Here is an 18,056-nt window from a genome sequence, read left to right on the forward strand (position 1 = left end):
AAGAAAATTCGATGAATTATTTAATTTATGATATAACATTTATATTTAGTTCAAACATTATTACGCACATATATTTTTTTTCATATAAAAAACATAATTAATATAAGACAAACGTCAGTATACTATTAATTTTATGTATACTTTACATTAGGTATACCTACTATACAGATGTATACGTAGTACTTATATTTACTTAAAACAGATTATATTACGTAATATTTTTTTTTTATTGAACATTTAAACTTGATATTTTTTATATTTTGTATCTACTACTTTTTATTCTTAATTTTGACCAATGTGATAAAATATTATTTAACGGTATAATATAATTTAAATATGATCCAAATTGTAATTATTTTAGAAGTTCATAAATCTAGCAACATTAGGCATTAAAGTTAATTTGTACAATCATTATTTTTGTGTACCTACTTCATGATGAATATTAGTTTTTTTTTGTGCCCAAGGCCCAATCCGAAGGATATACATCAAAACTTTTCCCCCACAGTTTAAATGCAACAGGATTTTTCAAGTATTTAGATTTTATAATATTTTAAATAATGTGTTTCTACATAATTGAGTTCAGTATTACATTTTAAACATGTCGACAATTAATTAATTTTATTTTTATAAGATTTGAATTTTTTATTTCAAAGATTTTTAATTAATCATAATGTAACTCTAACTTAATAATTAATATAAATACTTTGTCGGTCACTGTGGTATACTGTTTTACCGTATTAACTTAAGGTGTATATAATATAAAACGCAATGGTGCGTTATAAATAAAACTCCAATATATTGTTTAAATAATAATTTTAAACGTTTAACTATACTTAATTACCTAATTTCTTATGAGTTTACAATATTTTTATGTCATTAAGATTTTTTTCGTATTTCAGTAATAATATTGAATCACATTTTTATTTGACTAGTGTGAATTAAATTTCTAATATCATTCATATGATCACTTCTATGTAGTGTATTAGACACATAACATACGAGTATATTATATAAACCTATAAAGAACTCCAGTCGCAATCACATTAAAAATAATAATAGTTTAATACATTGACTTGCGGCAAAGATGACCAACAAGTAATTAACTGGCTACACCCCTTTTCTGTAATTTGCATCACGTCGTTTTACTATGATTCTAAGTGTAAGCCGTCTGCTTTATTGCGGATATTATTTTTATTTTTGGCGCTAAAGAAATATTTTTTGAGTATTCAGCTATAATGATATAATATTTTATACAATATGCCTCTATTTAAGTATTGAAAATGTAAGCTATTTTATTTCAGAGGAGTAAATATTAAAATGTAATAAAATGTAATTACAGACATTTTCAAGAAAAAACGGTGATAATATGAATATAAGCTAGCCACTCGTTTTTAATAAAATTTTGACCATTTTTGGTAATTCAAAAATCCGGTCAGAATAATAATTGTTAAAATACAATTATTCATTATTCCATTCAAATTTCAGGACGACCCGCCCCAGTAATTTACCTAATATTTATATAGTATTTTTTTATTATAATAATATCTGCTTGAATACGAAATATTGTATTGTTGCTTTGTTATCGAATTTCAATTAATTTTGATTTTCTCATTAAATTATTTTTAATATTTATTGAAAAATATGTAAAACGTTTGTTCATCATTTCAACCCGAAGTATGATGACTGATGAGTGATACCTCTAATAGAACTATAGAAGATATATGTATATTATGTGTATTTACTATTTAGGTCACACACGCGTATTCTTTTCCCAAGCCTAAAGGGTCATTACCGGTACTCGTAATCGTTTGGCACATTCAATTGCAACTGGTTAAATAGTGAAACTTTCAACAGTTCTTCATTTTTATATTTTAAACTGTAAAAACGTATAGAAAATATAAAATTGTCTGCAAGTTACATAGAACATATTATATTACCTATATGTTAAAGAACACTTATACTTTTTATTACACATGAAAAAACCAAACAAGCATGACATCTATTATATTAATGAAGTTTTTTAATTAAACATTAACTTTATTCTATTAGGATAATAATGTATTATACACATATTTGTATTATTTATGTATACTTTTAAATGTAAGTAATAATTATATCTATATTTTTATACATTATTTGTTGTCCCAATATTAATAATGTAATAATTTAATAAATTATACATATAAATAAAAATGTATAGATATGATAATGTTACTCTGTTTATGAAACGTTATATATGCTATATAATTATGTAGCTATTAAAATTAATTTTTTATTTTACTACTACTATACCTCAATGTTAAAAATGTTCAAGTGATTTAAAATCACTAGGGTTTAAATGTTTTCTCTATTCGTTTTATTTGATAATAATATAATATAATGTAATATATCATTGATATAATGTTTCAATAGGTAAATTTTAATACCATTTCACTAGACTATTAAATCTGTTTAAAATAATATTATATTAGTCGATATAAATGAAAAATATTATTGATAAAAATGTTTGATATATATTATCTTTCTAGTGCGATCTTGAAATTATTTGACTATACATGACGTAATAAATATGTTTAATTTAATGGGTGTTTTTATAAATAAACGGATGTTATGTATTATGTATATATAGTAGCTTAACATACCTACATAATGTAGGTATAGGTACGTAGTATATATTATTAAATTTACTATGATGGTTTGAATTAAATATAATATATATATACACACATAAAGTACTTGCGCAATAGACGGTATGCCTGGCGAACATCCATTGGTGGATCAGGTAAAACGGGGCTCGGCCATTTTGTCGGTTAGGGTATATGCAAGGGTGTTAAAAGGGTACCGCGAAAATGTCGTATGAAAACATTCCTACCCAAAAAAAAAGGGATCGACCAACCACAATTCGTGGCGTATTCTATTGATTTCGCCGAGGGCAGTTCTACGTTACAATACATCGACTCCGCAGTATTTGTATTCGAGTTTATGTATCTATTTGAATTGAACTCCAATTTTTTTTTTTTTTTTTGATTCTTTATAGATTTCATTAAAAACGTCTTATCAAGTGTCTTGCGGTATATTCAATTATCCAGTTTACCCGTTAATATACTATATCTCATATGAGTTTATATTTAAAATTGTATTTTAATTATTTATTTTTAAGCTTTGTTGCATATGTCATTTGACTTACGACAATCGACAAATTAACCACTTAATAAATTATTAACAGTTCAAAAACAACTTGAATTGTTTTAACGCACTTGAAAGATACGAGTGAAATCATCCTCAACATTTCTATATATGTTATATTTGTACGACCTTGTATCCTTTAAAAAATCTTTGATTATAATTTTTTTTCTTAAGTGTAAGAAAACGTCTAAACATTCTACTTATTAAAAACTATATCACTTCGTTTAGTTTATTTTAAAATAACCAAAAATATTATTTATTTGTTTATTATAGTTAATGGTATTCAATTGATTTATTAATACTTAAATTAGATTATAAACATAAAAATATAATTTACAATTGGGTTGTAATCATTATAAAAATAATATTAAATCATTAATATGTTTTAACATTTAAATTAAGGTATTCTTTAACTAATTATTTTTTTTTTTTATTGCCTTGCATTATTATGTTGCAATTATTGTTTTGCATATAATTCTTGTACAGGTTTTTGTAATTTGTATATTATGCAAACTTAAACTTGATTCAAGTTAATTTAACACCCGCATGTTAAACTCGTACTAGTGTTTAAACTTAATTCTTTGGCTTCAAATTTCAAAAATTCCGAAATTAAAAATTAATTTTTCATGTTGAAACTTGAAATTAATTTTAACAATTTTAACTTTTTCAGTTTTTAATAACATTTTATTAATTCAAAATTTATTATAAAAATTACTATATTAAATATGTACATATGTTTTATACCACCTACTGTGTGATGTATGTGAAATATAACCGCTTATATTTACCATCGTTTTTATAGTGTACTCGAGGGGAAGAAATATGTTAGTTTTTAATGTACATAATATGTAATACATGTGTGCTTAACTTTTAAAAAAAAAACATTTTAAGTCCGCTATTTAGTATTTTACAAAATGTACTAGTAGTATTATGTACATGACACAGATATAATGAATAATTAAACGATTTTTAATGATGACACGTTTCCTAATAGGTATTGATACCTATAAAATTATAGTCTGGTTATATAGTTTTTGATCTCGTAACCAAGTAATCGTAGTATCGGTAGGGTGAGTGTATATTCGAAAGAACAAAACTCATATGTTTAATACGTTGTTCGGAACGTATAATATATTATATTATAGAAAAAGTATAAAATATTCTTGGGTTTCGACGAAAACGTATTTCCGCGACCGCTCGCGGATTGTCCGTTGCGACTTCGCCGTGTTTCACATAATATTGCTATTTAAATCGTAATGTTATGCGATTACCGTCATTATTATTATAATTATAATAGGTATACGTTTGTGTTTCTACTTAAAATGTCGTAAAGGTCGTCGCGTATATTACAAGTATATTGTTCCCGAGTACTAGAATATATCGTATCTCGGAATCGGCGGAATGACTGTGTTTTCCGTGATTTGACGGCCGCATATTATAGTAGAACGGAAAAAACGGTGTGCAGCAGGATCGAGGGGAGTGGCGCGACGTTTTTTGAAGACGACCAACTTAACGAAACCTTCTCGCGGCGACTACGGCATTAGGCGTCGGTGGAATAATATCGCGAGCGTTTTGTACGTATACTACGTCTTCTAGGAACGTCCTAGATTTTCGAAACGTGTACCGAAAAAAAGGGGGCACGTCGATGATATAACCGCCGACGCGGGCCGTTTTGTACGACAATAATCGTAACGTATATATTATTATATTACGACTACGACGACGATTTTCCCCAAGTGTGCAATATGCGAGCGCGGTGATGATGCGACGACGATGATGGTTCGACCTCACACACGCGCGCTCTCTCTCTCTCTCTACGCTCGCGCGTCGTATACGTATGAAATCGTTCCGTTAACGTGCCTACTCTCGGGCGGCACAGTGCCTGTCGCGGGCGGGCGGCGCGGGCTGTCCGTCCGGCGGCGGCGATCGTGCGCGTGCGTGTACGACCAGCGAGCTATATAATATTATTATATTATAGCTATATAGCGAGTTGTGCGGCGCGCGAGGGTAACACGTGTGCCCATTTCGCCATCGGAGTCATTTGACGTTGTTAACTCGTTCGCGGGCCCCGCCGCCGCCGCCGCCGAGTTCGGGCGCGCTTTACAAAGCAGACGTTCCCCTCGTCGTCGTCGTCGCCGTGCTCCGGGCGGTGCCGAACGGGGTGGGGGACGCCGCCGCCGCACCCTTCCCCCCCGAGCCGCGCCCCCCTCCGCGGTGCCAAGCCCATATAGCCAGCGCAGAGAGTCGTCGTCGTCGTCGTACACACACGCGAGCGCGCGCGCACCGCAATACATATATATATATCGTACGGAGAGCGTATAATATATTATGTCGGAGTGGCGGTGACCGCGGTGGCGCGCGGGGGCTAAACGCTCTCAACGTGGCGGCGCGCGCGCCACTCCACTCTGCTCGTCGAACGCCGCGCGCAGTTGTACTCGTCGTGTACCCGCCGCGAGAACCCGTCGCCGCCGCCGCCGCCGACGACGACAGCAGCAACAGAGCAGCAGCAGCAGCAGTCATGGCCGCCACCTGACCGCAACCCCACTGCAGCGCGCGCGTACGGTGGAAGAAAAACGCGAGAAAATTTTTCTACCATTTTTAGATTTTCCGTTTTAACCTCCGTGTGGCTCTCCCCCTCCCTCCGCTTTTTCCTATATCTCTGTCTCGCGCGCACGCACACACCACTCTCTGTCGCGCGTCAGTGTTTGCGGCACTCGATTTTTCCGAAAACGAATCGTCGTCGTCGTCGCTTCAGTATCGTCTGCTTACGCGTGTGCGACTGTTCGCCGCCGTCCGTCGCGTGAAATCGGTCGTTCGTTCGTTCGCTCGCTCGCACTTTGGACCCATCTCGCGCATCCACTAGACGGTACACGCACGCTGTGCATCACCACCGGATATATGGATTAACCGCGCGTGTATAATAATAAACGTAAGTCGCTCTCGCACGGGGTCGTTGACTCTCGTCGTCATATCACAATAATAATAATAATATTCTCCTCCGTCTAACCCCTGCTTTTGCCGCCCGCGCGCCAGAGATCCTCTGCCGGGCGGCTCGCGTGACATCATTTAGATTAATAAGTCTGCAGTGTTGTGTGCCTACATGCGCGTTGTCGTCGTTATCTTTGAGTGCGTACCTATGCGTGTAATATGTGTGTACCTACGTTTTCTACTCGTCGTATAATAATAATAGGTAATAATATGTAATCTCTCGTATAATAATATTATATATTGTGCACGTGGGGCGACACAGGAATCCCGAATGTCATAGTATCGTATTATTGCAGCCACTTAAATAAATTATATTATTACGACGATATTATATTATGTGTACAGTAAATATCGCGGTTACGATATAGTCGCGCGCCCAATTCTCCGCCGCTCCGGCTTTGAAAATGTATATCATACTGTACGCGCGATTATTGTTATATATTATTTATTTCATCCCACCGCGGTGGTAGAGGGGTAACGCGCCGCCACGGTGGGGGGTGAGGCCGGTCGTCGGGAGGGGCGGCACCGCTAAGGGAAAATGGCAACACTGCGCGGAATGCATTTCGCCACAAATTATACGCGGGCACTCGGTATCCCTCCCTTGATTTATTTTGTATATTTTCACGTTTGCACGGGATTTTTCAAATCGTTTATTATTGTTTATCTTCTAAGTTTTTTTTTTTTTTTCGTCATTATTATTATTGTTATTGTCGTTTTACGTTTTTGTTTTTTTTTTTTTTTTTGTATTATTGTTTCGTCATTATCCGAAAGACGTGACGGTATTACGAAAACGGTATAACACATGCACACGCGCACACACACACACACACGCACACGATAACATCGCACAGGTACCTACCTACCTGTAACCTGCCAATATGAAACCGAACGGTCGAAGGGCCTATCGGAGGACACCGCCGCGACCGCGCGTTTAACGGTACACCCGGGTTCCCGCGAGCACGGCCAATCGTACGACGCGCCCGCCGCCGTAAACTCTTTTATAATATACAAATTACAAACGTGTGCGCGCTGAACATTATACACATCGTATTTTATATACCTGTAATATATATAATATTATGTTTTATTATTTTCACGTATTCGGTTGCGGTGGCTAAGAGGCGTCGTATAGTTCGTTCTCCTCGGGCCCCCCCCCCGTATACAATTCTCTTTTTTTACCACCCAAAGTAAAACCTAATCCGCGTGCGATACGTCATAATATATTATAATAATATTGTACCCGATAATCGACGGTCCGGTCAGATGGAAAATGCCTAAATCGCCCAGTAGACCGCCGACCGCCGAATGTGCGTAGACGAGTATAATGTACGCAAAACTTAAGATATATCGACAGACGATACGAAATCGAACCGCACAACGTACGACTTGTGTGATGTATAATGTAACGATAATAATAATAATAATACGGTATTATTTCCTATATAAGCGCGTCGTGTAACGAAAGAAATCCGGTAACGGACGTTACCATAAACCATTTATTATATGTACCCGAAAAACGATCGTTAAAATAATCGAATGTGGTGCAAATCTCTTTCGTCGCTAAATTATCATTATATAAACAATAATATTATATTATATTATGTTCTATATACGTTTAAACAACATTACATCGTAAGAAAATATGTCCAACGTGTATTAATAAAATAGTAATAAATCGTTGAAAACTCGCGCGATTCAAACAGTATATAGATATTACCTATATTTGTATAAATGCATTAATTTATTCCTACATGACCGCACTAATCGTTATGTGTACGAATCGTTAGTTTATTATTATCTCAGAATTTGATTGTCATGCTGCAGTGATGTTTTACAAAATGCAATTTGTTTGAAGGTGAATTATTAAGAAAATTAATAACAAATCCTAAACGTGCCCTTTTCTATTGTACGTTAATTGATGAATTATGTCCTCACAAACGTATTTAATAATTTTATTTGATACAGTATAGGTGCTATAAAAACATAAAACAAGGTTAAATAAAAAACCGTACGTACGGATTGTATAGAATTTTTCGTAAGACAATATTCCTAGTTTGACGTTTTTATGGAAAACAATTTTTACTATTTACAAGTAAAGGTACTACTTTAACACCGTCGTACGTATTGTATAACTGACGACATAATAATATTTATTACACAAAGACGTTGTTTTAACAAACCAATACGTGTTTGAATCGAAACAATGTTATTTGTTGTATTTTTTTATTAAATTTGTTTGGTATATTACTCTGATGAACTCGTGATTTTTCTTTTGTATATTTCACATTGTTCTTGGAATCTACACTGTGCCAAATAATAAAATGATCGTATTTCATTACTAGAACGAGGAAATTGGAGAATATTCTTAAATTATATAATATTATACCTAATACCTAGGTAATAATATATCCCCCTGTACTAACATAAAAATATTTATGTATACGACGTTTTCCGAAGGATGCAAATTAATTATTCTTCGGCAATAAGAATCGTAACGTAGGACAATTATTTATGGTTGTTTTTTTTTTTTACTGATATCATTATAATAAATAAATCATTACATCAAATGTTTATATAGGTATTTAAATTTGTAATGCTTATTATTATTATGGTTATTTCGAAAATTACATCAATGTCAGTAATTCTTACAATCTTAATGTTTTTTTTTTTAAAATTAAAAATAAGAATTAACCTATAGAGTAATATTATGGTAAACAATTAAAACATTTAATTTATTTTCTCGAGGGCTTGATAGATAAATATTATGATTAACTATACGGGGACAGTGTAATTTAATGAGTATTGTCAGCAATACTAACCAATGATTTATTTTTTTTTTTTATCTAATGAACTTTGAATGAACATCAGTATGGTTTACTCGAAATATTATTATCAGCGTCTGTTATACAAAATGATTTATGAAAACATATTAAATTTCCAGATTACGAAGTACAAAAAGTGCCACTAGTTTAGTGATCATTGATTAATGTGCGTTTAAAATACTTCGGTCGAATGAATTTCGACCACCCATCCCTGAATATAGCTATATAATTATGATAACGTTTTTATCTGCGGTTCTCTGCATTTAGATTACTACCAAATCCGTCTCGATAAAATAAAAATGTGTTCAACAAATTTGTTTACACTTAAATAAACTAGAATATTATCTCAAATTTAATATCGTATCATTTCCCCGTACTCCAATGTTGGCAAATGATCAAATTATTCTACGCATAAAACTTGCATAATTTTTATGCACAATATTATATATATTTATTTTATTTAAATATAGGCCATCGATACTACTAATTGTCTTATTGAACTTTACGTTTTCAGTAAACCGCGTTTAACAGTTTTGTTTATTCAATTTTATATTTTATTGCTGAATATTCTATTCTTTTGTTAGATATGCTTTTATAATTACCTTATAATAGATGCTCTATTTGTTCGTGTAATCTTACAAATAATAATCAACTTACAAATTTAATGGAAAAAATGAAATTTTTGCCTTGTCTGTATTATATATAATATAACATAATTATTCATAGGTATATTATATTATTTTAGTAAATTAAAATGCTATAATTAAGTTTTATTTTATATAGGTACTAATTTCATACATAATATTATATTATATTATTGTTATATGTTCTAAATAATAATAATTATAAATAAAACAAAATATTTAAGCTCAATTATTCAAGTTAATTATTATTTATTAGATTCTTAATCGATTTGCTAATTTATAGAAGAAAAAAAGGTTTTTATAGTTCTGTACAAATATAAAACACTAAACCGAATATTTTTAATTAAAAACTGATAATATTTTATCTTTTTAGTATGTTTTATTAGTAAATAACAAATAATTGAGTCTATGCCAAACTTATTATGTAAAATACTCCGGTATTTTACATTTTATTATTTGACTTTTTAAGTATAATTTTAAATACATTTAATTGCAATCAAATATGCCTAGTTTAAACACAGCGTTTTTTTTATCGTTGATCTTCATTCCGATCGTCTTTTAAGTTAAAAGGTTTAAAGATCTTGCTTGCATTTATTCGTATAAAAACGCCCAAGCATAATTCTTTACCTACTTTGTTAACTATGAGTTTAGTATATTATAATATTATTATTGAATTAAAATTGTCTGAATTAATATTTAAATTGATATAGACATGTCTAGTTGACTGTATAGTTTATACCTATGCATTGATAATATTTTTATTTATATCAATGAACTATTAGACATATTTTTTCTAATTTTTAATTTTAATACATACAATCATAAACAAATTAACATTATACCTATTATTTAATATTTTTAATGTTAAGTGTTATAGTTGATTAATTTTTACAATATATAGTTCCTTAATTTTCATATTAAATATTGCGTTCACTATTTAATCGAATACCTATTACCTACCGATTAAACTCCAGTTTTTTTATCTGTTTATTAAACTAAATGAATTCATGAAATCGATCAACTTAAATTTGTTGGTCTCATCAACATTATAGTACTAAATTCAATACAATTTATTAATAAATAATTTAATTAATTTAAAAGACGGCGATGTTGTCTCTGTCTTATACACGCTTAACATAACGAATCTACGTACCTATTTCTTACGACAGTTTATTTTTAATTAACATTAAATCGAATTTACATATTATCGAAGTAACTGTGCTCGATCGAGGAATTTTGTTTTACATAGTTTTATTTTATGATGAGATAAGTTCCTAGTTAAAATTTATATTTTTTATTTTGAAATAGGCATTAGAAAAAAAAATCTTCATTCAAGCAGAGTATTTTATTCTCTTCTATAAATTTGGTGATGTGCACACGTGGGTACGGTGTCTTTTAATTGTATAATAATTTGAAAAAATGTGTACTAGGTATAATATATTTTAACGAATTCTAGACACGTAATTCAAATTGATTTCTAATTAGTAAACTTATATATTTTGTATGCTGAATTTATTTAATATAACTATATATTTATTCATAGGAATTCTTATTCAGTTGACGGGTTCTTTTTATAATGAGTTTGATGACCTGGTATATATAATAACATTATAGATAGGTATCGTAGTAGCAAGTATTATTATTTAATATGCATAATAATAGTGTACTATAAGTGTACAACTGTTATAATAGTTGCAAACGGAACATTATAATATTAAATATTCTGTAAATATCTATTTAACATTTGTTATAGTCGTATGTCTTTTCATTAGGTGTAATAGGCTATTTAATTTTGTTAAAATACTTATTTTTATTTTTAAAACAATATAAATAAACCAGTGTGTATATTTTTAAAGAAAGTTATAAAAAATCTAATAGTGATAATGAGTAAATACAGTTTTAATAATTAATACTATGTGTCAATAATTTAGTTTAGATACTTTTTAATATGAAATTCATTAAACTAAAGTCGTTTTCCCACTAAAATTGATTATACCATGCTATAGTAAATAAAGGATAATTATATGCATCTAGTTCTATAGTTATTATAATACTCAAATGCGTTACGGGTACATGGTTTATAGCGATAAGCAATTCTATAGGGGTTAAAAATGTCAAAATTATCGCATTACATTATTTATAATCGTCCCCCTATCTGTCAGTATTAAAAGACAGATAAATACCAAAAGGAGAACATTGGAAACCTATTACTTCCGTTTAAAATAAATTATTATATTCATTTAAATCGTCCTAACTATAATGAGTAACACATTATATTATAATATAGTTTCATTCTTTATTTGTATCAACTATCATTGTGTAATTATTTGTCGTTATTAAATTTTTATCTATATACTTTTTATTTTTAGAAATACAAAACAAATGGACTTATTTTAAACTGAACTATTTTGTTCGTAGTTATAAATGAATAATAATATAATATTATCATACCGATAATAAAAAATATATTTTCCGCGCATAAGCACCGAGTATTATAATTGCAACGTTTATTATAGCAAAATTTAGTTACCTTCAAGCTAAATAATATTTAATTTGTCAATTTTATCTGTTACAGGTGAAATTTTCAAGCGTATTTTTCTATCAAGTGTTGTGATCAAAATTTGATACACGTAGCAAGATAGCTTTAAAAATTATTTACATGAATCATAGTGAACATGTCACAAAACAATGGACAATCCCAGAGGTTTTGCCTCCGATGGAACAACCATCAATCCAACTTGCTTGCTGTTTTCGATCAATTATTGACGAGCGAGGCATTTGTAGATGTGACATTAGCTGTCGAAGGTCAAATGCTTCGTGCTCACAAAATGGTTCTTTCAGCATGCAGTCCTTACTTTCAGGTATTTATTAAAAAATTATTTTACTTATTTTGTTTTTTTGCGAAATATTAATTTTATGTTTTATTTATATTAGACGCTTTTTGTTGGACACCCTGATAGACATCCAATTGTAATACTCAAAGATGTTCCACTAGTTGACATGAGATCTTTATTAGACTTCATGTACAGAGGCGAGGTAAATAGTTGTTGAGGATTGTTTCATATAATTTAATAACAAAATTAAACATACAAATTATTTTATTTATTTAGGTTAGTGTAGATCAAGATAGATTGGCAGCTTTTCTTAAAGTGGCAGAATCATTGCGAATCAAAGGTTTAACTGAGGTCAATGAAGATCGTGGAGACTTACCCTCATTAGCTTCTTCTCTTCTTCAGTCTCACTCATCATCTCCATCTTCTTCACCAGTACACAATAACCAAATGGCTCATGTGCCTCAACTTCAACGCATACACAATCATAGTCCTTTGCCTATGAAAAGGCCACTGCCATCTCATCCACTTCACGATCAACAGCGTCAACATTTGTCATACCCAATGAACCCGTTATTAGGATCTGCTCTGACTGCACCAAAGAGAAAACGTGGACGCCCCAGGAAATTATCCACTGGAAGTAACTCACCTTCTAGGCCAAATGATAATAATAATGATGATAGTAGAGCATCCACGCCAGTTGGTACAAGCGCAGGTAAACTTATTGAAAATAATAATATATTGTGAAATTACAATATAATTGTTAAATAGAATTAAAAGTATAAGTATAATATAAATAATGTAGGAAGTGGCCGTGATCCACCAGATTTATTAGAATTGAACATGTCTGAAGAATCAGAATCTGCTGCAGCTGCACCTAGACATTTGGATTCTCCTAGCCAAGATGATATACCTGATCACGAAGACATGGAAGAAGAGTATACAGAAAATGGAATGGAAATAAAACAAGAGCCTGTTGACCCAGTTCCAGGAACATCCCAAGGTAAATAATTTTAACTTTATAAAAAATTATGAATATAATTAAAATATTTTGTGTAATTTATAAAGACTGAGTTTTTATTATCAGTACTTTGAATTTATCTTTATTTATTATTAGTATTGAACTTAAGTTGCAAGTTTTTATATTTATGTATATTGTATTAGTTCTTTACATTCATATGTTTCATAAAATACATGATTTCTGTTTTCTATTTTAGATTTAAGTACAGTGAAAAAAGAATATGACACTCATTCTACTAGTATGCAGTTAGACCAAAGCGCATGTGGTAAGTTTTTTATAAACCTTTCTACCTATGTCATCAATCAAGAAATAATTACCATTTTAGTTCGTTGACTAAAGTTAATTATTATGAAACATTATACATGCTGATCATGTTTTTTTGTCATCGTACATTTTTAACAATAATTTTTTTTAATGTGATTATTTTAGCGCTTATAAATTAACAATCAGATGGGACACCTTCCTCTTTTATTTTTAATTTATAATTTTGTCCATAACTTTTCATTAAATTTTCCTTCATAAATTGTATAATATAATTTTAATGGATTTGGTGGATAAAATGTAAAGTAATTTAAGAGAAAGGTTTCGCATCTGGTTTTTTCTGGTCTGTGCGTTAAAACATATTTTTGATACCTACTGTCAAAGTAATAAATCTATAAAAAGAATTTTTAAAGAACATAATTTTGATTGACAATCAGGTAAGTAGTATTTCCTTAAATATATTTTTCAGTAGTTTTAAATTAAAATGGAGGAAAGTGGACCCATCATTTTGTTAATATTCTTTTAGGATGGGCTTATAAAAATGTTTTACTTTTAATCAAATATTAATTTTGTAAATCCTTTAAAATGAAAATTTATTTAAATAATATGATTTTACTCTTCAAAGTATATTTTTTTCTAATTTATTGATCATTGTAAATTTAAGATTTAAGTACTTTTTACTATTTTAATTAAATTATAAAAAATAATTATATCCATTTAAATCTGTAAACTAAGTATTGGAAATAACTGCAAATTTAAAGCATACAGAAATTTATTTTTAAAACATTTTTATATAGTCTATTACAATTTACTACACAGTTTTTGTGTAAAATTTAATTTAACGTAAAAGATCAAATATTTTTCAGATGTAGAATCTGAACAAACACGTACTTCATTTAAAGATACAAATGGAACAAGTGACTTAGACAATACTACAAACCATGCTAATCGCCCAATTATGGACAAGTATTCAGTTCGTCAATTCTGTACTCAAGAATCAAGCAATCTTTTTAGGTGTAATTTGTGTCGCAAAACATACACTCACATTAGTAACTTCTGTAGACATTTCCTTTCATCTCATCATGGAATTAGACAAGAAGTGCCCTGCCCTGTGTGTACTAGAATGTTTACAAGAAGGGATAATATGTTAACACATATGAAACAAGTACACAGAGTTTCTGCTCCAAAAGTTTATGCTACAAACAACAATAGCAGTTCTAGATTTGAATATAATAGTTTGTGATATTTTATTGTTCGTGTATGCTGACATACTACAATTTTAATTTTTTTTTACATGTTGACTGTTTAATTAACCAGTATTGAAGGTAATAATGCAGATAATGTCTTTCCATGAATATATTTAACCATATATTGTACCAAAGTTAAGAAACTTGAGTGAAAAAACTAGAATGTAACAAATCACGAGTGGGATATAGTTTTAATTATGTACTTAAACGACGGTTCAATTCTATAGTTCTTGTTTGTAGGGTAAAGGTTAGGTTTATTTTATTTTATTTTTTCGTTGCGTTTTTGTCTTCCTAAGTTTTAATTTGTTTTTGTTTTTCCTCTCCCTTTGTGCTCCTTCCATAGTTAACCCGTCCATTGTTTTTATTATTAAAATAATCATTTAAATTTGAGTTGTTATACTATTGTTATAGTAAATACTTGTCAATAATTTTAGCCTGTCTTGCCATTTATAAGTCAAATATCATTAAAGCAGGCTAAGTATGATCATGTAAACTGAACTCTGTACATGTTACACTTTTGACACTTCAATTAAGAAAAAAAATATACATGAAACAAATATTAAAAAATAACTTTGATGTATTGTCAATATTACAAAGACTAAACAGGTCTTTATTATATTTAAAAATATTGTTTTTATATAAAACTAAATTAGTCAAAACTAAATTTTAAACTAGTATATGATTTGATTGTTTTTGTTAATACCTAATTTTTAAGTTGGGCTGTGTGTTTTCTTAGTCAATTTGTTATTCAATCTGCCTTGCCATTATGTGTAGTTTTGATTTTAAGATTATAATGTTGTTAAAAAAAAATTGTTTATGTTTATAAATACATTCATATTTAAATTATATTATATATTACGCTATATTATGTTATTATATTATTTATAGACTGCTAGACAGGGTGTATTTAGCATACAATTAGTTTAGTAAACCAATGGTGCTTTGTTTTAACTTTTGGGGAAATAACAAGTATTTTTGAAAAAAATTTGATCGCCCATTACTAATAAAATTGGCTGTGAAAGCTACAAATATTATAGTTAAATTAAATTTTTTTCTTTTGGTTTGTTATTTTGAATTTGATAATATTGACTGAATTGAATAAGTATCCAAATAAGCTTGTTTTAACATGATCATTAATTTGTTATTAATCCGTTTGTTTTGTTATTTTTTTCCTATTTAATATTTATTCTTCGGGGAGCGTTAAAAATTTATATGTTATCTTTGTTTTGTTTTAATGCGCCATCATATACCTAGTATATACAGTGATATTTAATATGTGAAGTTTATGATAAAATAAAAATGTATGAAAAATATGTATGTTTTATAATTTTTTTAAATACCTAATCTGCTCATATTTAATGTTATATCACTATATACATGTAAAAAGCTACTATTATTAGCTTTTACGGATTGTATTAAACACTATATTTTTACTTAATTGTATAACTAATATCTTTAAAAATGTACACTGTTATCTTTATATACAATATTTTGTTATATTTGCGGCCATAGGAGTTATACCTACAAAGTTGCAAAATCAAATCAACAAATAACTTAATTGTAAGTGACAGGTGAACATAATTAAATAACAGCATGAAATTATGAATTAGTGTCTAGATTTTGCGTAGATAATGTTTACATTTAAACAGTATATAATATCATGTATTTGTAGCTTTATGCGTGCATTTTTAATAGTTACTTACATACTATAGTAGTAAAATTAAATTGCCTTCATTTTTAAAAATATTTCATAAATTATAACTATTTGTTGATATTATTTGAATTACTATTAATCCCTATTTTTATTATTTTATCTTTGTTGTTGAAATCTACATTTATAATTTTATAGATAAAGATTTGTTAATTTGTGAAAAAAAATTAAGTTAAAACGAAACACTATTGTACAGAGGAACTTCTATTTAACAAAGTCTCACAGGGAACAAAAAAAAATTGTATTATAAAGGAATTCGTTAAATAGAATTAACGCATAATTAACAATGAAGGTCATGGTTCTCAAAAATAATTCATTAAAAAGAAAATTTTGTTAAATGGAAGTTTTACTGTACTATGTTAGTAGTGCACTTATTTTTGTCTCTGAACCACAAGCAACTTTGATAACATGCATTTCTCAAAAAAATAGTTTTTTTTACATTTTTTACTAATTTTAACATAAAATCGTACATTACAGAAATTATAGAGGATAATATAACTCTTACACATAAAAATATATGTTTAATATTTATAAATGATAATTTGAACATAAGAATAATTATTATAAGGTAAATTTTTAATTTTTTATTTACTTATATTATTTTACCTATAGTATTTTTTATTGCAATTTGACGCTATAGTTTATTTATTACATTATGTAGAAAAATAAATATACCTTGGAAATAAGATTGGTTTATGTAAACGAATATTTCTGAGACATATTTACTTGAATAATTTATCATTAGTCAAACACTTGCAATAATTATTCTTTATCAATTATTATTGTGACTAGTGTAGAAACAAAGACATGTATATAAGATGTAATGCACGTAACGTCAAAAAATATATGATTAATAATAAAAAAAAATTATTATGCTTAAAATTTGTAAACGATTTACCATTTACATTTAAATCGATTTTTGGCTCAGAAGTGTTCGATTTTCGAATTAATGTAGTTTAAGTTTAATGTATACCCTACGACTTTTGTACGAAGAACTGATACTTATACATCTAAACCAACGTGTACACAGTCGATAAAATAGTTTTCTAACTACTGTGCGTGTAACTATTGTATAATTTATTATTTTTAATTCTTATCTCTAAAACCTCTAAATTTTACTTCGTATATAGACGCGGAGAGTAGACGTACTGACTAACCCGCTATGGACTACGACTTACGAACGAAGTAAAATGTTTCTTACACTGTGCCCGCAAAGGTGAAATTATGTTGTCTGTTTTAAGTCATTAGCCAGATTAATCGCTATATACCTATATAATATCATCGTGTTATATCATCAATCCGATAACAACTGTACAACACTCGTGTCCATCTTCTCCGACGAATA

The 18,056-nt window shown here is 29.5% G+C and overlaps 1 protein-coding gene across 3 annotated transcripts in view; it reads left to right on the forward strand.

Moving 5' to 3' along the window:
* Positions 1 to 16,313, forward strand: part of LOC114129393 (protein tramtrack, beta isoform-like) — a 31,200-nt gene extending 14,887 nt beyond the window's left edge. For 2 of the 3 annotated variants that reach the window (XM_027994117.2, XM_050204564.1), the window contains exons 2-7: positions 12,216 to 12,501; positions 12,575 to 12,676; positions 12,751 to 13,186; positions 13,277 to 13,474; positions 13,689 to 13,757; positions 14,620 to 16,313. In XM_027994117.2, coding sequence (XP_027849918.1) covers positions 12,316 to 12,501; positions 12,575 to 12,676; positions 12,751 to 13,186; positions 13,277 to 13,474; positions 13,689 to 13,757; positions 14,620 to 14,996 — 1,368 coding nt within the window. In that variant the 5' untranslated portion in view covers positions 12,216 to 12,315 and the 3' untranslated portion in view covers positions 14,997 to 16,313. Of the gene's footprint in view, positions 1 to 5,553; positions 6,116 to 12,215; positions 12,502 to 12,574; positions 12,677 to 12,750; positions 13,187 to 13,276; positions 13,475 to 13,688; positions 13,758 to 14,619 lie in introns of those variants that run through there. The other variant, XM_027994118.2, reaches the window with a different exon arrangement.
* The last annotated feature ends 1,743 nt before the right edge of the window (positions 16,314 to 18,056 follow it).

The sequence above is a fragment of the Aphis gossypii genome, chromosome 3 (genome assembly GCF_020184175.1).
Source record: "Aphis gossypii isolate Hap1 chromosome 3, ASM2018417v2, whole genome shotgun sequence".
Taxonomy (NCBI): domain Eukaryota; kingdom Metazoa; phylum Arthropoda; class Insecta; order Hemiptera; family Aphididae; genus Aphis; species Aphis gossypii.